This window comes from Macrobrachium rosenbergii, chromosome 30 (genome assembly GCF_040412425.1).
Source record: "Macrobrachium rosenbergii isolate ZJJX-2024 chromosome 30, ASM4041242v1, whole genome shotgun sequence".
Taxonomy (NCBI): domain Eukaryota; kingdom Metazoa; phylum Arthropoda; class Malacostraca; order Decapoda; family Palaemonidae; genus Macrobrachium; species Macrobrachium rosenbergii.
The window spans coordinates 11,615,022-11,637,500 of NC_089770.1; the positions used below are offsets into that span (position 1 = coordinate 11,615,022).

Sequence of the window (22,479 nt, forward strand, 5' to 3'; positions counted from 1 at the left end):
ATATCCAGTTTGTTTATTGTAATTCTAAATGTACTTAATTCATATTCTCTTCTGTCACTTCCTGCTTTAAAAATTTTGAGAGAGAGAGAGAGAGAGAGAGAGAGAGAGAGAGAGAGAGAGAGAGAGAGAGAGAGAGAGAGAGAGAGATCGTCTGGCTGAAGCGTTTAGTTGCTTCACAAAACACTAATAATACGATCAAAGTAACGACGAGAAAGGCTGCAGGCTGAAGTATTAATTCACTCTCTAAGAAACAAAATTTACATAACCATAACAAAGAAAAAAGAAAGACTAAAGAAGTAAAAAATCAATTAAAAAAGAAGACTGAAACGGAGTAAACATTCCAAAACACACCGTCCAAAAATAAAAAGATGAAAGGCGCCAGGAATAAAAAAAAAAAAGCAAGACACCAAACAAAAGAAATCGACCATGGCAACTGAATGGCTCCGAAGTCTCAAAAAGAGCGGGCAGAAGAAGTAGTAGAAGGAGCATCAGACGTCAACATTGGTTCCATTGTCCCATTCATAAAAATGACGACGTTGGACCGCGAGCGATTTATGAATGGAAAGTAACTCGGCTTGAACCCGTAAGAAATGAGTTACGACGTAATTCTCTTTATACGTGAGGTTAACATAATAGGAAAATTGTGCACAAATAACTATATCACTTCTTGTCAGCTGGGATTTTCGTTGAAATGTGTGATAATAAAAAAGGGGGGAATGGTGCAAAATAAAAAATGCGCCGAAGTGTCTTCAGCGCAATCGAGTTTTCTGTACAGCGTACAATGCTCTATGAAACTCCCAGCCGCGGCCCATGAAACTTTCAGCAACGGCATGCGCATGGACATTCCAGTGACGAGTCTCCAGTCTACCAAACATAATCATGTAAATGATGTTGGCTGCGATTATTTATAGCCACACCCTTTAAAAAAATATAGGGCACCGATTCCTTAAAAAATATGACGGTAATATATTATTATTTTTATTATTATTATTATTATTATTATTATTATTATTATTATTATTATTATTATTATTATCAGAAGATGAACCCTATTCATATGGAACAAATCTATCTAAAGGGGTCACTGACTTAAAATTCAAGCTTCCAAAGGATCTGGTGCTCATTAGAAAGTAAGAGGAGGTAAAGGGGAATGCAGAAAAAAAGAGATCTCGCTTATTAAAAAAGAAAAAGTAAATTAATCAATTAATAAATAGATAAAAACGGGTTAGAGTCAATAATGCTTTATACATTCTCAAATCATGACCCAGCATCCTTCAGTAGTCTACGTACCCATATAAGACCCACAGCCTACACGGTGGACTTCACAAAGCACTGACCTGTACGTTAAACAAGCTAAAAACAAGTAAAAATGCGCCGAAGTTTCTCACATCGGCGCAATCGAGTTTCCTAGTGCTGTATTATCGTGATGCACATCCTACAGTTTATAATCAAGGCCACCGAAAACAGATCTATCTTTCGGTGGAACCTCGGTATGATTGTGATTATTTATATGAGCCGCGGTCCATGAAACTTAACCACGCCTAAAGGGGTGGTGGCTCATCCTATATCGTTGCCAGAAGCACGATTGTGGCTAACTTTAACTTTAAATAAAATAAACTACTGTGGGCTAGAGGGCTGCAATTTGGTATGTTTCATGATTGAGGTGGATGATCAACATGGTCCAATTTGCAGCCCTCTAACCTCGGTAGTTTTAAGGTCTGAGTGCGGATAGAAAAAAAGTGGCGGACGGACAGACAAACTAAAGACTAAAAACTAAAACGATTAGATACCCCTTCCCTAAAAACACGCTGCAAACAGGAACGACCACGTCGAATAGGAACGGATTTAGAGGAAACGGGAATCTGGAATCCAGGTCGAGGGCTCCAAATTACCCTCTTCAATTCCCACTTATCTCTCCCATCGACGACAGATTCCCGGCGATCCTTGACACGTGATTGGTGGAGACAAGGCTCGTAAATCAACCAATTCCGGCTTGACAATGTCGTCGTTAGGACGGTTCGATCACTCTCTCTCTCTCTCTCTCTCTCTCTTCTCTCTCTCTCTCTCTCTCAGTCAGAGTAACGTGTTTTATACGTATATGTAACAAAATGGAGTGATACATGCATGTATATGTCTTTATAAAGTTCGTGTATATATGTATATATATATGTATACATATATATATATATATATATATATACAGTATATATACATATATAGATATACATGTATACATATGCACACATTTATATATATATGTTTATATATATATATAAATATATAAAATATTATATATATATATATATATATATATATATATATATACAGTATATATATATATATATATATATATATACAGTATATATATATATATATATATATATATATATATATATATATATACAGTATACTGTATATACACAGAAAATGTTACACAATTAGGGCAAAAGGGTACAAAGGGTATTCCAAAGCCTCCCAGAAAAAAAAAAAAATGCCCAATTTCCCCAGAGCCAAAGGGTAGGAAGAGTTCCTAAGTGAACAACTCCGTCTCCAAAGAATAATGATCATTCTAACTTAAATAACAAAACAATAACTTATATCCGTCTGATACAAGAAATTCGGATCTTTCTTAGATAGTGACCACCGAGGGTTTTAACCAGGTATGTATATACCCACCTTTGCGACGTGTTTAGTACAAACCCATCGGGTATTACCGTAAAAACTTAAAGAAAAGACTGTAAATATAAAGATAATGACCCCCAAGGAATATTAGTCCAAGATAACGACCCCAGAAAACCCTTGGGGGTCACTATCTAGGAAAGATCCAGAAATTCTCAAGATCGAACAGAATTCGCCCCTAATTCTCTGAACCACCTGCTTCCAATTCCAGAGCCTCTTAGGAGCCATAGGGAATTAAATTATATGGCAATCGGGAGACGTGGGCACTTCGCATTACATCGTGTTTCTTAGGGGAAAATGTAATTCTCTGAAGATGTGCACAGCTGTAGGACGAATTAGGGTTCCTATAAATAAGAATGCTCAAGTTTCTTTCAGCAGATTTCCTTCCTTAATATAATTCTTTATTGGAGTGGCTCACTCGAGAAGACAAACAAGGCACGTTATATTCTTTTTCCTTGTGGTTTGAACATTTTTGTTTCTCTGTCTGTCTGTATGTCTGTCTCTCTCTATATACAAAGAAACGCTTACACAATATATATACATATATATATATATATGTATATATAAATACATATATTTATATATACATTACATATGTGTGTGTGCGTGTGTGTGTAGAGCTGAATCACGAAAATAAGGAATGTGATGAATATATAAATAAAGACAAAATCCACGAAGGAAAGAGAACTGCTAAGTAAAGGACGACAGTCGAAAGGCCTCGCGGCACTCCATTGTTTCTCTTTCCTTCGTGGATTCTATATATATATATATATATAATATATAGATATATATATCTATATATATACTGTATATATATATATATCTGTATATTATATATACTGTATATATATATACTGTATATAGATATATATATATATATATATATATATATATATATATATATATATATATACATACATACAAACACGAGATATATTCCTCCATCAGCACTAGCAGCGATTTCGTCATTCCCAGCGGATGTCATCAATGATGTCAGGTGTCCATTGCGCTCTCTTGTCAGAATGGCTTCAATTTGTCATTCACTGGTTCCACGGCAGGTGTGACCTTTCTTCATTCAACAGGGGTTGTATTACACGACATTGTTATGAAGACTGGAGGTCGTGTTACAGTATTTCGAATGGCTGAATGTGGCCTTTTTAATTCAAGGCGCGCACACATTGTGCAACATAAAGGGTTTGGCAACGCGTTTTCTGGGAAATGCAGGTAGTGAAAACAATTGCGAAATTGTCAATAGATGTATATTAGTCTGTTGTAATATATATATGTACTGTATATATATAAATGTATATATATACATATATATATATATATATATATATATATATATATATATATATATATATATATATATATATATATATATAACCTCAGATATCGGTTAATACCAAATTCACCTTACCTGGGAATAACTTACCTCAAAAGAAATTTATATATATATATATATATATATATATATATATATATATATATATATATATATATATATATATATATTTACAAACACACACACATTATATATATATATATATATGTGTTTGTAAATATATACATACATGTATGTGTATATATACACATATAAACCAAACACTAAATTCCCCAGTACCACTAAATCTTAACACAGTTCCAAAACTTTGGCACCGCGACGATTATCCCAAAACGAAATACCAAAACCACTGCGGCAGCATTTTACGACGTCAAAAATCTCGCGGCGAGGCATAAAAATGTTAAGAAGCAGATGTGTTCTTTCCTATTTCTTACAAAACCCTCAAACTTCAATGGCCGACCTTTTCGTTTGAGTATTTTTCTTCTGAAGATGCTAATGAACTCATTCCCTCACGTTTGTAGTAAACAAAAATATAAAAAAAAGGGGCCCAAGACAAAGTTTGAAACCATGTCATTTGCATTTTAAACACGTTGAAGTCGGTTGTCTTTTTCTTCTTCTTTCTTTCTTTTTCTCTCTCTCAAAGAAAGAGATTGATATCTGTATCATAATTAGTCATTATGTAATATTAATACATAGTTCGACGATAAAAACTGTAAGAACTGTTATACATATTTTAGACACAAACACACGTATATGTATATATACATACAAAACAAACACACAGACAAGTACTACATACACATATGCATACATTATTATATATATATATATATATATATATATATATATATATATATATATATATATATATATATATATATATATATGTGTGTGTGTGTGTGTGTGTGTGTGTATATATTACACACGAGAGAGAGAGAGAGAGAGAGAGAGAGAGAGAGAGAGAGAGAGAGAGAGAGAGAGATTTTATGTTCCGAATCACACGCATAAACAAAGACATTCCAATGCGCACATTAGTATAAAGGTATTGACATAATTAAAATCATGTATACGAATCCACCATTAAGGAAACAACGTCACAGTAATGAGAACGTGAATGAACGAGTCGAATAACAGAATAACCGGCAATTAATGACAAAGACCCTTGTAAGAACAAAGTAAGAACAGAAGAAATGACGCAGCTAGGGAATTATCTTTTGGGAGAGGGAGAGAGAGAGAGAGAGAGAGAGAGAGAGAGAGAGAGAGAGAGAGAGAGAACGGGTCAGGAAGGACGACCTGTGAAGAGATGCATTTGGCTCCGTCTCTCTGAAGTCGATGTTCCACCTCCTGCTTTTATGTCATTAGGAGACAGACTGTTGCACGTGGAGGAGGAGAGAGAGAGAGAGAGAGAGAGAGAGAGAGAGAGAGAGAGAGAGAGAGAGAGAGAGAGAGAAAATGAAAGAGTGACAGGACGAGAGAGAGAGAGAGAGAGAGAGAGAGAGAGAGAGAGAGAGAGAGAGAGAGAGGAAAGACAAATGGAAGGAGAAACTGACAAGAAGAGAGAGAGAGAGAGAGAGAGAGAGAGAGAGAGAAATGGAGAAAGAGAGAAAATGAAAGAGTGACAGGACGAGAGAGAGAGAGAGAGAGAGAGAGAGAGAGAGAGAGAGAGAGAGAGAGAGAGAGAGAGAGACAGACAGACAGACAGAAAGTGATAAAGAGGGTGACAGGGAGAGAAATAGAGAGAGAGAGAGAAAATGACAGAGTAACAGGACGAGGAAGGGAGTACGAGGAAGAGAGAGAGAGAGAGAGAGAGAGAGAGAGAGAGAGAGAGAGAGAGAGACCAAAACACTTAGAAAGTCTCAGCTTCTTCCAGAATGCAAACATTTGCATACAATAGAATGTAGCAGCGCAGTATAGCAAAGAAAGTATCAGGTTGACCTGATATATTCAATCTGTGTCATAAAAGTCAGATTTTTGTAAGAATTTCATCCATTTTCGAAACGGGTAGGATGAAATGAGAGCATGAGGTTAACGGTTTCAAATAACGTGATTCGCTCTCTCTCTCTCTCTCTCTCTCTCTCAATTGCTGTTATAGGAATAAAAACTCAATGAAAATCAAGTGCTATAAATATAAAGCTTTTACCAGAGGCTGAAGTCTTCTAACAAAAAATATGCACAAGACCGTGTATATATACATATATAAACAGTATATATATATATAATATATATATATATATATATATATATATATATATATATATATATATATATATATATATATATACACTAAAAGTGCATATATACTGTGTATATATATACATTCAGAATTAGAGTGATAATGCTTTGGAAGCATTGTTTAACTTCATCCTAATTCAAGAATTTTTATAATAAATAGACGAAATGACACACACAATATTTATATATATAATATATATATATATATATATATATATATATATATATATATATATATACAGTATATATTATGATATTCCTTTCCACCTCTCTTTCATTCCTTAAGTCATACAACGGGCATTAAATATTTCAACTTAATTGATATTAGACAATAAAATCGCTTTAAACAAAAAACAACCACCCTTTTGACCACAAAGGACGCGTATGCACATCGCCCCAGAGAAACTCGCCAAGATTTGCATTTTTACGACCCCATCGAAAAATCCTCCCCGGATTTTATTTTTTTCATCCTTGCCCCCTCTCTCTCCCCTCTCTCTCTCTCTCTCTCTCTCGTCCTCTATTTCGTTTTTCATTAAGGGACCCGAGGCAAAATCCAATGCGGATGCTTAAGGCTGGTCTAGCAGACAATTTATTCATAGGTATATGCAGGCACCGGAGCAGTGGACGGTCCTGGTTGAGCTCTCAGAAGGAAAATCTTCGCGATACCTGTCCACTGCGCGTACGATGAGGCTGCTGCATGATGCAGGACTTCGGAAATCCTGACTTTCGAGCAGGAAGAAGAAGGAGAAGAAGGAGAAGAAGAAGAAGACGAAGAAGGAGAATAAGGAGAGGAGGAAGAAGAATAAGAAGTAAAATGCAGAGTTCACTAGGTGGATGGTACAGAATGCAGCACTTCGGAAATCCTGACTTTCGAGCAGGAAGAAGAAGACGAAGGAGAAGAAGAAGAAGAAGGAGAAGAAGAAGAAGAAGGAGAATGAGAGGGAGAAGAAGAAGAAAAATACAGTGAGACAGAGTTCACTACGTGGACGGTACAGAATGCAGGACTTCGGAAATCCTGCCTATCGAGCAGGAGGAGGAAGTTAAAGAAGAAGAAGAAGAAGAAGAAGAAGAAGAAGAAGAAGAAGAAGAAGATGATAAAGAAGAATAAGAATTTAGAAAATAAAGTGAGATAGAAGAGGTTCAGCCTTGCTCACTACGTGGATGGTACAGAATAAATCACTTAAGCAAAACTGCCTTCCGAGCAGGAAGTAGTAATAGAAGTAGAAAAATAAGCAAAATGAAATAGAAGAAGAAGAAGAAGAAGAAAAAGAAGGTGAGATAGAAGAGGTCCAGACCTGTTCACTATGCGGATGGTACAGAATGCAGGATTTTGGCAAGCCTGCCTCCCGAGCAGGAAGAAGAAGAAGAAGAAGAAGACTGACTCTATGAAATTTAGTCTGTCAAGACGAGAGCCGGGGGCCACTTCCGGCCATTCAGCGCCTTAAGGCAGTGAAAAGAGGGAGTTGGAGATAGAGAGATCCAGAAAACAAAGCTGCAGTACAAGGATCTAAAAGTGGAGCTGGGAGAAAACTCCATTGCTGATCTCAGAAGTAACAGAACAGAATATAGGATTTAGGCCAAAGACCTAGCACTGGGACCTATGACGTTGACAGTAAGAAGGTTTAAAAAAGGCGTGACAGGAGGAAAACGTCGCAGTTGCACTATGAAACAATTGTTAGGAGAGGGTGGGAGGTCAGATGGAAGAGAGAAAAAATGAACGGAGGTACAGTAAATGGAATGATAGAAGTTGCAGCCAGGCGCCGAAGGGACGCTGCAAAGACCCTTAAGTAATGCCTACAGTGCGCCACGTGAGGTGCACTGACGGCACTTCCCCCTGCTATGGGTCTAAGAAGTAATAGTTAGAGGTTGGATAGCAAGACGGAAGAAAGGAAGTGGGTATGGAGGTAAAGTAAAAGACTATAAAGTTGGTGCGGCTAGGGGCCGAAAGGACGCTACAAAAACTCTTTAGTAATGCCTACAGTGAACCACGTGAGGCGCATTGACGGCACTATACCTCTACGGGGGAGGTTCAATTAGGACGGGAAAAGGAAATTTGGTGGTGGGAGGAAGACACTGTGGTGGGGGTCACAGCTGTTGGAGAATATGGCTGTGTTGGAGTAAACTATGCTTCGGGTGGAGATGGAGATTCAATAAGGGTAAATGGAGGAAATAATCCCCAAAGAGGATTTATTTGTTTGGAGAAGTTGGGGGTGGGGGTGGTGAGGATTAAGAGCTGAGGTGGGGAGTGGGTATGGGGGGACCTCAATTAAATACTTGAATATAGACGTATGTGAGTCTATAAGTAAGTGATGAGTTACTTATGGACAAACATCCTTGTATTTTCATACACGGGGTGATATTAATTAATTTAATGCAAGTTTAAACGACATTATTAACTTATTACTTTATTTTTTCTTATCTAATAAGTTATATTTTCTTTCCGTATTAAATATTATCTTTTGTATATTCTTTCAAATGAAGACCCTATTCCTTGGAAACTTGAATTTCAACTCGGTGGCCCCTCAGGTGAGCTTCCTCCATATGAATAGGTTTCATATTCTGAATAATAATAATAATAATAATAATAATAATAATAATAATAATAATCATAATAATAATAATGATAATAATAATAATAATAATAATGTTTGGCTTTCTTCAAATGAACACCATATTCTTTTAATCTTCAATTTCAAATCACTGGCCCACGCAGGATTGATCTAAATGAATAAGGGTGTATTTTCTGAATAATAATAATAATAATAATAATAATAATAATAATAATAATAATAAAAATAATAATAATAATAATATCTGTAACTGTTTTCAAATGAACACCATATTTTTAAGAAGCTTGAATTTCAAGCCAGTGGCCTCTCTATGGGCTTGTTCCATGATGATGATAATAATAATAATAATAATAATAATAATAATAATAATAATAATAATAATAATAATAATAATAATAATAAACCTTTTAGAATATTGCAATAAAACAGGCGAAATAATTAACTGAGCAAATAAATGTTCGAACTAATAAAGGCAGTAACTGTACAATATGAATGCTAGCTATAAAATCTCTCAGTTTTATATTTTACTCCAATATCTGGGATTTTGGCATAAATCCCAGCGTATTCCAGAGATTACAAGTTTTTGAGGGGACGGAAATCCTTGTCCTCGTTTTTGTGCAACAGGAAACAAGGGTCTCATCTGAGTGGCAGTCGCTGATTTGAAAGTATGTCATATACGCATACATACATACATACATACATACATATATATATATCTACATACATACATATATCTACACACACACGCGCACAATTACATACATATGTATATATATATGTATGTATATGTGTCTATATAAGTATGTATATATGCATATATATTTATATATAAGAATATATATATATATGTATGTATATATGTATATGTATATATATGTATATATATATACATATATATACATATACAATATTCATATTACTCGTATTAGGCATCGATAAGACAGGATGGTTTAGGTTACAGTCCGGAAGAAGAAGACTTTATGTCTTTGAAAGCTTGTACTTCGTAACTTTAAGAATATGGAGTCTAAACTATCCCCTCTTATTGAAACATAATACGATTAATATGATTATACATACACAGTAAAGTTAGGTGGCTATTTTGTGATATATGTATATGTATGTATATATATATTTATGTATATACATACACACATACACACACACACACACACACACACACACATATATATATATATATATATATATATATATATATATATATATCTTGTACAAAAGGCGATTTACATAACTGACGAGATATGAACGCGGCTAACTAATTACCTTTATTTTTGTAACCCACGCGGAAGTAGTATCGAAACATTATAATTAATTAAGTAACTACATCGCAGTTAATTACGACCAAAGGGCAAAGATTAAGTAGAAGTTACGTAACAAAATACTGAGAGGTAAATTTAACCGAAATACAAATTCTACTAGCCCCTCGGGGATCAAAGTATTACATACACCTATTTCTATATTGTGTGGTCGACAAATTGTTATGTTAAATAAATAAATATCTTTGATTCCCGCGGGGCTGGTACTAAACACGGCGTCACGTTGAGCTTCCGCCATGTTTAGTACTAGCACCTCTGAGGTGACGCGTAGATAAGCCAAAGTACCACCGTACATTCCTTTAATTGGCAACAATGAAATTGGGATACTTACCCCACCTCAACCCCTAAACCCCACCCCACAAAATATATTGAAAACGATCAACATAATTCTCAATGCTGACGTCAGCTCAATTCTCACTGCTGACGTCAGTTCACAGATCACTATTGGGTGCTGCTCAGCCAATTACACATTACCAATATCCGATAAATGACAGAGAACGTAATTAGGTATATAAGCCAATTACACAGCGAGAACCAGTAGTTCCTTCTCATGTATTGTTCTTGGAGGAAAATGAATGAAGAACTTTCATTACATTCTTAGTTAATTAAAATTCCAAACTTATATCAATAAATTGAATTTCTGACCAGAGATGAGCACTTGAATGCAAGGACTTCCGAACACTTGAATGGTGTTTCTTGTCAGTGTTTACGTTAAAATGAATGTTTGAGTTTTCGTGCGTCCATCTTCTGTCAATAGTACAATTTATGTGTATGTCACACACACACACACACACACACACACACATATATATATATATATATATATATATATATGTATGTATATGTGTATGTGTGTATGTATTTGTATAAATACAGTATATGTAAATATATATATATAATATATATATATATATATAAATATATATGTGTATGTGTGTATATATATATATGTATAAATACATATATATATATATATATATATATATATATATATATATATATATATATATATATATATATATATATAATTGTATATATGATAAAGAGGTCCATAAAACACTATATACCGGTTGCAGCCATATATATACACACATACATACATCTACACACACACACACACACACACATATATATATATATATATATATATATATATATATATATATATATACATATATATACACATACACACACACACACAATTTGGTCTTCCTAACGAACAACATTCTAACCACGACATTGTGAATGCTTTCAAGAATACTCAGTGTGCTCAAGGAATTCGTATAATATCATTCAAATGGAGGAGACCCTCTCTTTCAATTGTCCATGGCAGAGCAACTGAAGTTACTCAAGTAATTACTGCAAATGGCAAAAGATTGCATCTTTCAATACAGCATACGGTGCGTGAGTTAAAGCTGATAGGCCGCTGCAAAACACAGCTGAAATAACGGTATTTATCCGGATCGGAGTTGCACTTCATAGAATTGCAAGGATATTTATATGCTGTATATATACATGTATATGTATATATATGTATATGCATGTATATATACATATATATACATGTGTACGCATATATATATATATATATATATATATAAATTATATATATATATATATATATATATATATATATATATATATATATATATATATATATATACATTGTATATATATGACATGCATAGACAAATACCTACGTTTAAAGGCTTTGAATAAGCTAAAGATACTTCCATCGAGAGGGAAATAAATGAATACAGAAAGGAAGAGAGAGAGAGAGAGAGAGAGAGAGAGAGAGAGAGAGAGAGAGAGAGAGAGAGAGAGAGAGAGAGATTCCTTCAGTTTTTGTATATATACATGGCGTGATTAATGCAGAAATGAAGAAGCGTTTGACGCCTTTACATTAGAATAACGTTTAAAATGGGTCAAGATTCATCAAACTGTTTTGTATATTCTTGTTATTGTTATTATACTCTTTTCCAAAACTCTTACTGCTGTCATTACTGGTATAATTCAAATTTTGTCTTCATTCACAAACAAGTAAAAAATGCACCGAAGTTTCTTCGGAGCAATTGAGTTTTCTGTACACCGTATATTGCTACCTAAAACTTTCAGTCGCAGCTCATGAAACTCAGCCCATGAAACTTTCAGCCACGGCCCATGAAACTCAGCCACGGTCTGGTGGCGGCCTGTCTTGTTGGTACCAATAGCGATGCCAGAAGTACGTTTAAGGGTAACTTCAACCTTAAATAAAATAAACACTACTGAGGGTAGAGGGCTGCAATTTGGTATGTTTGATGATTGGAGGGTGGATGATCAACATGCCACTTTGCAGCCCTCTGGCCTCTGTAGTTTTTAAGATCTGAAGGCGGACAGAAAAAGCGCGGACAGAAAAGGACGGACTGACAGACAAATCTGCCACAACAGTTTTCTTTTACGAAAAACTAAAAACAAATTCGCAAGGAAACAAATTAACTCGTTCTCCTTGCTCTCAGTCCTCGTTGTGACTCACTGCCACTTCATACACCTGACTTTAAAGAAACATCACAAAGTTCAGCGCAATTCATATCGCTTTAACGCATGCGCGCCAAGGTCTAAGCACAACCCCGAATCTCCCAGGTAATTTTCGAAAATCGCATCACGGGCAGCAGATCTGAAATGTCTCCCGAAATTAATAAGCAATTGCATGCTTAATGACTCTGTATCAACAGTTAATATTTGTTCAAATCAAGAGGAATGCGATTTCATTTCTGTAACGACTCGTCTGGACCAGATTTTAAAGGGACTGGATTACTGGTCTGTGTCTCGTGTGACGGCTTGAGTTCAGCCGAAATCTGAACCCGTTGGTACAATGATTGATTCTGAAGGGGAAATGGTTTTTACCTCCCTGTGGAAAGAGAAAGATGTGATACTGAAACCTGCAAGAATTTCCGCGTGTATAAAGGAAAGGAGTGTAAAACTTAGGCCTAAGGCCAAGCTCTGGGACCCGTGAGGGGATTCAGCGCTGAAAGGGAAATTGAGAGTAAAGAAGGTTTGGAAGGTGTAACAGGAGGAAAATCTCGCAGTTGCAATATGAAACAATTGTTAGCAGAGGGTGGAAAGTAAGATGGAAGAAGGAGAATATAAATGGGGGTAGAGTAAAAGGAATGAAAGGGGTTGAAGCTAGGGGCCGAAGGGACGCTGCAAAGACCTCAATAATGCTTACAGTGCACCAAGTGAAGTGCACTGACGGCAATACCAGCCTCTACGAGGGCGTTCACATGTAGGGATTCTTCGGTTTAATATCTCGGGTATTTTGTGAGAAAAACCTTAAAATTTAACAGTTTGTACAGTGCATTAACACTGAAATGTATAAAATGAAAATAAAAAGGCTGATTCCATTTGTAATATTTTGAAGAGCAGAAACATAAGGTTTCCTATGTTCTTATGTAAGGTTTCTGTTATTTTTTATCACAGGTATTTTGAGGGAAACCCGCAAGTTTAATCATTTGTACATTAATATTTAAATGCGTAAAGACAAAGGCTTAACTCAATGGAAATTTTTTTGAATGGCAGAAACACTGTAGGTTTCCCATGCTCCCGTGTAAGGCTATCTGCTGTTTATTATCACGGGTATTTTGAGAAAAAACAAAAATTTAAATGTAACAATTTGTGCATTAACGTTAAATTCTATAAAACTGAAAAACAAAAAAGTAAAAAATGCGCCGAAGTTTCTTAGGCACCATCAAGTTTTCTGTACGGCCGCTACAGCGTATAATCAAGGCCACCGAAAATTGATCTATCTTTCGGTGGTCTCGGTATAATGCTGTATGAGCCGCGTCACATGAAACTTTAACCACGGCCCGGTGGTGGCCTATCCTTATCGCTGCCAGAAGCACGATTATGGTTAACTTTAACCTTAAATAAAAATAGTTACTGAGGCTAGAGGGCTGCAATTTGGTATGTTTGATGATTGGAGGGTGGATGATCAACATACCAATTTGCAGCCCTCTAGCCTCAGTAGTTTTTAGGGTCTGCGGGCGGACAGAAAAAAGTACGGACAGAAGAAAATGCGGACGGACAGACAAAACCGGCACAATAGTGTTCTTTTACAGAAAACTAAAACTTTATACAGTGATGTGGAAATTCCGGAGATCAAGTGCCGAGAGCTACATGTAATGTCTGACTTGACAAGAAAAAAAGAAAGCCGTAATTAATCCATCAAAGCAACTTCTGCTGTCAATTGTCTAATTAATAAACGTTCATAATAAAATTAAGTAAATTAATCATTATTATTATTATTATTATTATTATTATTATTATTATTATTATTATTATTATTATTATTATTCAGATGAACCCTATTTATCTGGAACAAGCCCACCAAAGGGGCCACTGACTTGAAATTCAAGCTTCCAAAGAATATGGTTTTAATTAGGAAGAAGTAAGAAGAGGTAAAGGGAAATTAAGAAAGAGAGATCTCACTTATTAAAAAAAGTAAAAAATAAAATAACAAACAGATAAAAATATATTCAAATGCAAGGAGAATAGTATTAGGGTAGTAATGCATTGCATCTTCGCTTGAACTTCTGAAGCACCAATTGCACGACACCCTCTGGGAGGCTGTTCCAGAGTCCAACGGTGTGAGGGATAAAGGACCTCTGGAACTGAGAAGTTCGACAGCGAGGCACATTTAATACATACTGGTGTTGCTGTTCAGCATATTCTCAGTTGATCAGGGATCAGCTGAGAATGTGAAAGATCTCTTTTAAAATACAACTTATGAAAAACTGACAAACAAGAGACCATCCGTCAGTGGACCAAGTCGTAACGGCTAATATTAGGAACCAGAAACCTACTACCCCGAACCACTCTGTCTAAAAGAGATGACAATGAAACCCTTGGGCAAATAAATTCTTCAGACACCGGAAGACTGACAGACAGATAAAATATAGAATTTAGGCCGAAGGCCTATGAAGTCACTGAGCGGTGAAACGGAAATTGACAGTAAAGGTGTAACCAGGGGAAACCTCGCAGTTACACTATGAAACAATTGTTAGAAGAGGGTGGAAAATAAGATGGAAGAAAGAACATGAACGGAGGTACATTAAAAGGGATGAGAGGGGTTGCAGCTAGGGGCCGAAGGGACGCTGCAAAGAACTTGAGTAATGCCTACAGTGCACCGCATGAGGTACACTGACGGCGCTACCCCCCTGTGGGGACTGGAAGACTGAAACGTAACGTAGACCAAATTCTAAGAACGCGGCAGAATCCAAGATGACAGTTACCACAAACAGCAGTTCCAGCTGCTCCCTTCAGCCCAGCGGAAAATTATTGATTGGACTGGGTGCTTGGGTGTGCTTGCAAGAGGTATCTGGCGGTAAAGCAGGCAAGATTGAATTATCTCTCACTGTCTCTGCTTAGGCATGTCATCTTCTGAGTGACGTCAGACATTGGGAGTTTGACTGAATATTCTATAGAGAGAGAGAGAGAGAGAGAGAGAGAGAGAGAGAGAGAGAGAGAGAGAGAGAGAGAGAGAGAGAGGTGAGTAAGTTTTCTGAAAAGGCAAATAAATACTGCGAATGTGTGTGCATGTGTGTGTTTGAGAGAGAGAGGGAGAGAGATTAAGTTTTCTGAAAAGGCAAATAATACTGCGAATGCGTGTGTGCATTGTGGCTGACATAGAGAGAGAGAGAGAGAGAGAGAGAGAGAGAGAGAGAGAGAGAGAGAGAGAGAGAGAGAGAGAGAGATTTTTCTGAAAAGGCAAATAATACTGCCCAGAATACGTGTGTGCATTGTGTCTGACATAGAGAGAGAGAGAGAGAGAGAGAGAGAGAGAGAGAGAGAGAGAGAGAGAGAGAGAGAGAGAGAGAGATTAAGTTTTCTGAAAAGGCAAATAATACTGCGAATGCGTGTGTGCATTGTGTCTGACATAGAGAGAGAGAGAGAGAGAGAGAGAGAGAGAGAGAGAGAGAGAGAGAGAGAGAGATAATTCTGAAAAGGATGCGATGAATGCGTGTGTGCATTGTGTCTGACATAGAGAGAGAGAGAGAGAGAGAGAGAGAGATAAGTTTTCTGAAAAAGGCAAATAATACTGCGAAGAATGTGCATTGTGGTGCATAGAGAGAGAGAGAGAGAGAGAGAGAGAGAGAGAGAGAGCTGAGAGAGAGAGAGAGAGAGAGAGAGAGAGAGATTAGAGTTTTCTGAAAAAGGCAAATAATACTGCGAATGTGTGTGCATTGTGTCTGACATAGAGAGAGAGAGAGAGAGAGAGAGAGAGAGAGAGAGAGAGAGAGAGAGAGATTAGAGATTTTCTGAAAGGCAAATAATACTATGAATGCGTGTGTGCATTGTGTCTGACAGAGAGAGAGAGAGAGAGAGAGAGAGAGCGGGAGAGAGAGAGGGTGATTAAGTTTTCTGAAAAAGACAAATAATACTATGAATGTGTGTGCATTGTGTTTGAGAGAGAGAGAGAGAGAGAGAGAGAGAGCGAGAGAGAGAGAGGGTGATTAAGTTTTCTGAAAAGACAAATAATACTGCGAATGTGCGTGTGCATTGTGTGTTTGAGAGAGAGAGAGAGAGAGAGAGAGAGGACAAAATATCCAATTCACTTTTCGTATGAAAAGCTTTTTTTGTTGTTGTTGATCTTCACGAGAGTAAGACAAAAACTAAGAAACACGTGCTCAGTTGCCCTTAACATATAAAAAGATTATACGTTAAGCTCCACACACCTGTAAAAATTCCCCGCAGGTAAAACTGTACCAACACACGTAGCATATGTGAACATACGTACACACATGTCCTACACAGCTGTCAGGATTAAGTGTTTATATATTACAGTAGCCTGTGGTCACACATACGATTCATTCAGTGTTTATCTCTCTCCTTTTCAGATATGGGTTTTTTCACCTGGCCAACGCTCACGTGTATGGTCTTCACATGGATAGGTGAGTGTCACATGTTTATTTCCTTTTATAAATATATAAATATCTATACATATATATTTGAATTAACTTTATCACTTACACAATTGTTCTGTGCATTAATACATTTGCCATCAAGACCTCATTACAACTGGATGGTATATAGAGGAGATATTTAATATATATATACATATATAATATATATACATGTACATATTATATATGTATAACACATACATACATAAGCATATAAAACGACCGAAAACGGGAACCGCGAAAATACCAATTAAAGAATTAATGTTACCAAAAAAAAAAAAAAAAAAATCGCGCCCCAAGTTGCAAAAGACGCCAAGTTTTCAGATCGAGAGAGAGAGAGAGAGGAGAGAGAGAGAGAGAGAGAGAGAGAGAGAGAGAGAGAGAGAGAGAGATCTTTGAGAAGGAATTTTCCCCCGAGGCTTCACACTTTTGACTCGGTCGTAATTAGGGTTCAAACCATTGGCCAAAAAGGTGGTGGAGGAGTAGCCACTCTCCTCTCTCTCTCTCTCTCTTCTATCATCCTGAGTGGGAGGGGAAGGGGATGGGAGGGGAGGAGGGAGAGATTGCATTAAGAGTGACTGAGCTGCCTCTCTTTCTGAGTTGGTTGCTTTCACTTGGTGGGGCATTTTTATGAAGTTCTGCTAATTATTATTATTATTATTATTATTATTATTATTATTATTATTATTATTATTATTATTATTATTATTATTCTGAGGTATATTTCCTACCAAAGTATTTCTATTATCGTTGTCATTATTATCAAAATGAAAAAAGGGACACTTTTAAGAACATTATTATTATTATTATTATTATTATTATTATTATTACATATTATTATTATTATTATTATTTTGAGGTACATTTTCTACTCAAGTATTTTTATTAGTATCAAATAAAAAAGGGACACTTTTTAAGAACTGCTTATTATTATTATTATTATTATTATTATTATTATTATTATTATTATTATTATTATTATTGGGTACATTTTTGTCATTATTACTATCATGATGAAAAAAGGGAACTATTGTGAACTTTGTTAATTATTATCATTATCGTTACTGGGTACTTTTTTACTTGAGACTTTATTATTATTATTATTATTATTATTATTATTATTATTATTATTATTATTATTATTCTTATTATTATTATTATTATTATCATAAAGAGGGCAAACAGGAGAGATTCGCATTCAAATTTGCGGAAATTGCATAACTCTTTCCACCTGTTGCAAAAGTGATAATTATCATTGGTGGTGATCAGTTTTGGCTCCCAGGCAAAGCTGGCGGCCCAAATATGATTAAAAAATAATGTTATTATCTAATGTTTGTATTTTAGTTTTCAATAAACATACAAATATACAGATTTTATCTTGTATATTTCATACATAATTATTTTGCGTAATAAATTGGATAACGGTAGTTTTTAGTTTACTGTAAAAGAAAACTATTGTGCCGGCTTTGTCTGTCCATCCGCACTTTTTCTGTCCGCCCTCAGACCTTAGAAACTACTGAGGCTAGAGGGCTGCAAATTTCTGTGTTGATCATCCACCCTCCAATCATCAGGCATACCAAATTGCAGCCCTCTAGCCTCAGTAGTTTTGATTTGATTTAAGGTTGAAGTTAGCCGTAATCATGCATCTGGCAACAATATAGGCCAGACCACCACCGGGCTGTGGTTAAAGTTTCATGGGCCTCGGCTCATACAGCATTATACCGAGACCATCGAAAGATAGATCTATTTTCTGTAGCCTTGATTATACGATGTACGGAAAACTCGATTGCGCCGAAGAAACTTCGGCGCATTTTTTACTTTTTTTTATAATATACAGCAATTATTCCGCTAAGTTGGTTAATCATTTTGGCAAAGGAAAAATGAAAATATGTTAAAGTATCTAAATACATCACGAGGTTAATTATGAAGGGATTTTGAAATCACTTTAGTATAAAATTGCCATCTAAGTTATCACGAGGTCTTCGTGACCTAACTGTTATGATTCATTTTCTTGATACTTTCCAGTATGTCCTAATTTCCAATCGAATACAATAGAACAGAATACAGAGTTTAGGCCAAAGGCTAAGCGCTTAGGCCTATTAGGTCATTCAGCGTTGAAACGGAAATTGCCAGTAAAAAGTTTGAAAGGTTAAGAGGAAGAAAACCTCGCACTATGAATCAGTTGTTAGGAGAGGGTGGAAAGTAAGATGGAAGAATGGTAATGTGAACGCCGCGGCCCATGAATCTTTAACCACGGCCGATGGTGGCCTGTCCTATACCGTTGCCAGACGCACGATTATGGATAACTTTAACCTTAGATCAAATAAAAACTACTGAGGCTAGAGGGCTGCGATTTGGTATGTTTGAAGATTGGAGGGTGGATGATCAACATATCAATTTGCAGCCCTCTGGCCTCAATAGTTTTTAAGATCTGAGGGCGGACAGAAAAAGTGCGGACAGAAAAAAGTGCGGACGGACAGACAAAACCGGCACAAAAGTTTTCTTTTAAAGAAAATGGCAATAGTTTTATTTTACATAAAACTAAAATTAAAACAAAGCGACGATAAAATTAATCCCCTGTAACAAAAAAAAAAAAAAATTCCCCAAAGGTTCAGGTCCGCGTGCATAGTTCATTTAGTCCCTTGGTGATACGTATAACTTCTCGAGATCGATCACGTAAATAAACAGTGATCTATATTCCCCTATTTTCTGGAAAATATTTCTCCCCCGCTGTAAATTTCCGCGGAGAAGTTTGAAGATGCCTCAGAAAACTAACAGGGTCGCCCTTCCCGTCCTTGACTGCTGGAAGTGGTTCATATTTTGATTATATGTTTCGAATTTTGTTATTTTCTTCGTTATTTTCGATTTAGTGTAACAAACAGATATACGGAACACGAAGGTCAGGTAAACAATGGAGAGGAAAAATGTAAAAACTGATTAAAAACGATAATTGTATTGCGAACACAGCAAGGGCGAGAATGCTGTACAATATACCTATCTGTCTATCTATCTATACATGCATACAACTATATATATATATATATATATATATATATATACATATATATGTACATATATATTATATATATTTTATATATATATACTGTATATATATATATATATATATATATATATATATATATATACACTGTATATATTATGCAGTTATATTTATTGTATATTAGTAATTGTGTATATATATATTGTATATACTGTATATACTATATATATATATATATATATATATATATATATATATATATATGTTATATATAAATAAATATATATATAAATAAATATATATATATATACAGTATATATGTATATATATATATTTATACAATTACCTAATATACAATAAATAAATGCATAACCGTATTCAGAATGTATTTTCCCCTCATATCTATATAAACAGACACTAATAAAGTACCATCTCTCTCTCTCTCCTCCACTCTCCCCCACCCCCCCACCCACCCCACAAGCTCTTTCCATCCCATCTGCTTTGCTAAACCCTCACGATATCCCATTCCCAAGGCCTTAAACCAATACAGTAATTGATTAATATCATCAGCCTCCTTTGAGGACTAATGTATATGTATACGGACGCTGGAGCCGAGTGCCCGGAGGATAAGGCATTTCCTCTCCTAATGGTATATTATTAAGCTTCGAATATTGGTGTATACGACGCTAAGGCGGAGGGAAATTGACTTTTGGCGTTTGCGGTGCATTATGTTATACTGTGTTGTACTGACACTCGCTGTGGCTAGAGGATGAAGCGACGCTTTTTGATGTATTTGTCTACTCATATATGTGTGTGGTGTAGTTGTGTGTGTGCGTGTGATTCTGTATATATATATATACATATATATATTATATATGACATATATATATATATATATATATATATATATATATATATATATATATATATAATTTATTTACATTGGTCTGATTAAACTATTTTTTTATTAATAATAATATATTTGTATATGTATATATATATATATATATATATATATATAAACACACACATATACAGGCTATATATAAATATATATATATATATATACAGTGTATAAAGTGTATATATATACAATGTATATACATATATATAATTTATATATATAAATTAATGTAAATATATTTATATATGCATATGTAAAACACATTTACATATACATTACATATACATACATACATATACACAGACAACATCCATAACACATTCATCTCTCTCGACACATCGAAAAAACCCCAAATCGCTACCACAAGAATCACTAACTCAAAACAAACCCGCAAAATTAAAATCATCTCCCTTATTCCATCCGCAGTGCCACACGTGGGGGGCTTCGCCCCAAGCATAGACATCCCAGAGACCACGACGGAACCCCCTCCGACGACCCCTGACCCCGAGACCTTGCCCTATTTCCTGCACTACCTCAACTCCTCGAGAATCACCATCAACAAGGGGAAGACAGCCGTCCTGGATTGCCAGGTCTTCCGTCTCAAGGACAGAACGGTAAGTTTTCTGGAGGTTTTTTGGACAGGGGAAGCCTCCGTCTGCTCTCTTGGGGTTGGGGGACGGGTTTGGGGGGTCCTCTGTTTGTAAGGGTATGCTTAAGCACAGCGATTACTTTAGCTTCTGTTGTTTAGATTTGGTCTACATCAGTTCATTAATTTTATTTTTTTTTATTATAAGATTTGTATTTTATTCGTTATCCCTTAAGCTGTGTAAATTTTCTGAATGATTATCATTTTAATATAAAAATACTTAAGTGATGTTTCTCTTGCAATATACTCAAGAGTCTGTCGAGATCTTTTACACTCAAGCAAATCTGTAAATGATATAATTAGTTAACTATATAACAGCAAGTAGGCTGTACTCCGTCAATACCACATCAAAGAATTCTTTACGTTTGAAAATGCGTTACACTCCCGGTGAGAGAGACAGTATAGTAATTCCTTTCCATAAAACACACCATTATATCAAATTCACTCGTGAAGTTGAAAATAACTGTAAATGCACCTCACTAGTCATCACCACTGTAGGAAAACACAAAATTCCACTTAAACTATACAATTTCATCATATATGATCATAACCTCCAATACGGTATTTAGAAAATCACTCAACTCCAAACTGCAAGACAGACCGTTTAATGAACCAACTGTTCACTTAGCAAATTCAAACACTAACTTTTCGAAACGATATCTGATATTTGAAATGGTCTTGCGTACTTATCCTAACAGTTCCATGACACTGATCATTATATAAATTCACTATATTGTTTTTACCTTAAGGATGGAAGATTCCTCCTCGCTAGAAGGCTGATCTTCAAGCGCGGCTTATGAAATCACTCGTTCAGGCGGTAGTTAAGTACA

The 22,479-nt window shown here is 35.6% G+C and overlaps 1 protein-coding gene across 1 annotated transcript in view; it reads left to right on the forward strand.

Annotated features, from left to right (window-relative positions):
- Positions 1-22,479, forward strand: part of LOC136855040 (MAM domain-containing glycosylphosphatidylinositol anchor protein 2-like) — a 123,095-nt gene that overhangs the window by 83,489 nt on the left and 17,127 nt on the right. Inside the window, exons 2-3 of the mRNA XM_067131803.1 lie at positions 17,033-17,086; positions 21,430-21,617. Coding sequence (XP_066987904.1) covers positions 17,035-17,086; positions 21,430-21,617 — 240 coding nt within the window. The 5' untranslated portion in view covers positions 17,033-17,034. The remainder of the gene's footprint in view (positions 1-17,032; positions 17,087-21,429; positions 21,618-22,479) is intronic.